The sequence below is a fragment of the Trichechus manatus genome, unplaced genomic scaffold (assembly GCF_000243295.1).
Source record: "Trichechus manatus latirostris isolate Lorelei unplaced genomic scaffold, TriManLat1.0 scaffold00195, whole genome shotgun sequence".
NCBI lineage: Eukaryota > Metazoa > Chordata > Mammalia > Sirenia > Trichechidae > Trichechus > Trichechus manatus.
This window is the reverse complement of record NW_004444131.1, coordinates 4,194,706-4,197,750: the sequence shown is the minus strand read 5'-3', so window position 1 is coordinate 4,197,750 and position 3,045 is coordinate 4,194,706. Positions and strand designations below refer to the sequence as shown.

Sequence of the window (3,045 nt, the reverse complement as noted above, 5' to 3'; positions counted from 1 at the left end):
GAGGACCAACACAGTGTGAGACACCCTGATGCTGTTCTCAGAGTTGGGGGCAGGGTAGACAGCCTCTCCCCAAGGCTTAGGGCACTTCCACTGAACTGTGGGGGATGAGGGTGGCAGTCCCTAGTAATGAAGACACAGGAGAGGCACCCAGGGACAGAATGTTGATTTTACGCAACTGAACTTGCAAAACATGACAAAGCAGTGAAATTTTCTCTCTGAAACCACAAAGAAACAGATAATGGCTTAGCTCTGCTGCTTTTTGGGTATACTTGTGGTCTACATCAGTGCCCCCTAAGAGCTACCCTCTCAAGTGCCACCATACCAATCCTCTTCCACATGTTGCTGTAAAAAAAAATTAGCACACCAAACTTAAGAAAATACCTTGTGGGGAGAGGGCATGGCCAGCAACCAAACGCAGAAGGCGCGTGTTATCTGTGTAAAAATATGGCATCTCTACTCACATGTCTTCGACTGTGATGTCTTTCAGGATCTGGCAGTAATCCACGTTCCAGACTGCCTGGTCGTCCCACACCTTGGAGGCCAGCAGGATAGCCCCAAGTACAATTCGCTTCCAGTTTGCCGGACAGATATCTATCTCTGCATACGTCAAAAGTCTCTCAAGATATACCTGGGAAGACACAGGAACACCAGGGCTGATGACGTGAGGTCTGTTTCCCTACAAACTAGCATACATAAAGCAGCTCTAGAACTGTACACATCCATGTCACCAGCCTCTGAACAGGAATTTGTTACCTGATCTTATTTATCTTTAAAAGACCAAAGGGATCAATGAATCTGATGCAAAATGAATAAAGGTCAAACTCTGTGACCTGACAGGGTTGACACAGCCAAATCTTAAAAGACTCCAAGGCAGGAACAAATTCCAGGAACCACAGGTTAATTTCTTACTCTATCAGTGCTGTGATACCAAAGAGAACTTCAACAAATAACAAATGTTCCAACAAAGATAGTAAAGAATGTGAAGAGGATAAAGCTATTTTGTGTCTGTTTGTACATTTTTTTTTCAATTAAACTTTGTATTTTGGGATAATTGTTGCTTTCCATGTAATTGCTGATTAACCTGTAGTAAATAGTTAAATTGACAAGTTCAGCTGAAGTTTGAAAATAAAACCAAATAATATCAATTTTTTAATTGGCATAATTTAGTTTGAAGACAAGCACTCAGAAATATCAAAGACCACTGAGTGAGTAGAACTACGAGGTAAGAATACCTTTTAAAGTTTCTCTTAGTTTATTGTTTTATACTTCTCTGAACCATGGAATTATTATTTCTACAGTTTAGTCAAATGCATTTATAAAGCGGAATTACTGTACCAGAAGGAAAAAAAGTTAAACAGATATCTCCCATGTTTTTTAAGAAGCTGTTTTCTAAAACACAGAAAATCCATATGGTGTTAGAATTATTCACAGTTTATAATGTCAATAAAGTCTTAAATATTACAAATGTAAAAAAAAAAGGCATGCATTGAAGGAAAAATGTTAAATTGACAAATAAACTACCAATTGTTTTCTATTAAATAATGTTAATGTTCATAAATGGATGGGAAGGGTTTAAGACAAAGGAAAAAAAAGGAAGAATCCACAACTATCACCTCGTTTGTGGGGGGTGCTGGGGGAGGAGGCTGAACTTCAGGAAATTCCTAAGAGGGTAATCAACAGATGGACTGGCGGGGTTTGTGACATGATGTGAATCTATAATGAGGATGGGATAATGCCACAAGTAGACTAACAATTACGCCACAAACAGACACAGGATGACAGTGGGTAAGTGAAGGGCGTGATCACACAAGTGCACTGAGCTCCTTTTTCACTGTATGGACACTGAGCACTCACGATGCACCCGGCCACATGCTGGTCACTGCAGACAGAGCACCAGACCACTGCAGATCCTCCCGCAGGTCCCCACAGACAGCAGAGAACTCAGATACTGGTCGTCAGGTAAGTCTGTTTACAAAATGGGGGCAGCAGAGCTACGACAGCATCTAGCAGGGACCTCCATCTCCTCAGGGCCGGGGGGCTTCCCACACAAGTACTGATTGAGGTGAGAGCAGAAGGAGGCAGGAGCTAAAACCTGGCAAAGGTGGAGGGAGGAGCCACTCTAGGCAGAGTGCAAAGGCCAGAGGTCAGAGGGCCCACGGATCCCTGGAAGAACGAAAAGGTGGCCAGGGAAGCAGAGTGTGGTGGCCAGGGTAAGACAGACACAGGTGAGGTAGAGAAGAGGCCAAAAGATGCCACCACCGCTGCCAATACTGTGCCCCAGGTCCAGACAGCTTGTTGAGCTCCATGCGTTTAAGAGCCCACATGACCTTCATAATAAGCCTGTGAGGTAGGTGAGATGATCATTCTCCCGATTTTGCAGAGGACCAGACATAGTCACAGAGAGGTTAGGCAGCTCCCCCAAGGAGAGGTGACCAGTCAAAGCAAACTTCCAACCCAGGGGCTGCCTCAGAGCTACCTGCCAGAGGAGACGCGCTCCCGAACGGGGTCTTCAGGTTAATGTAACAGGAAGCCACTGACGGCACTGACCTCAATGGCTGCAGAGTGGAGGGCAAGCTAGACAGGAGCCATGCCGAGGATGGGCCTGCAGCATGCATTACAGACAGGACTGCAGTGCGAGTGGGGACACACCAGGGGAGGTAGCTGGCATGCTCAGGAGTGCTACCAGCCACCGTGGCAGATGGGCTGGCCATGGGAGACACTGGGCTCCTGGCTTGTGCAGCAGGATGGGTGATGTCCTCTGTGACAGGCAACACCAGGGAGGAAGAGGGTGGGGAAAGATGATGACGTGCCAGTCAGACTGTGGATGTTTTGTGGCTGAGACTCTTCTGGGACATCCCAGAGGGTGCTGAGTTGGCAGTGATGAATATGTAGGTCTGGAGCTGAAAGGAAACAGCGCTGGGATCTAAATTAGAGATCAGTGGCATCCAAAAAGAGATAGCCGTGGGCAGGACTCTGAGGGCCTAGGAAGAGGCTTAAAGGAGAGGCCAGGCCTGCGCTGTGAGGGACCCCTCCATTTTAAGAGCT

General features: G+C 46.3%; 1 protein-coding gene across 5 annotated transcripts in view; it reads right to left on the bottom strand.

The window, feature by feature from the left end:
- CCNY (cyclin Y) overlaps positions 1 to 3,045 on the bottom strand; it is a 271,085-nt gene that overhangs the window by 14,069 nt on the left and 253,971 nt on the right. For all 5 annotated transcript variants that reach the window (XM_004387867.2, XM_023741972.1, XM_023741971.1 and 2 more), the window contains one exon: positions 462 to 628. In XM_004387867.2, the coding sequence (XP_004387924.1) occupies positions 462 to 628 (167 nt within the window). The remainder of the gene's footprint in view (positions 1 to 461; positions 629 to 3,045) is intronic.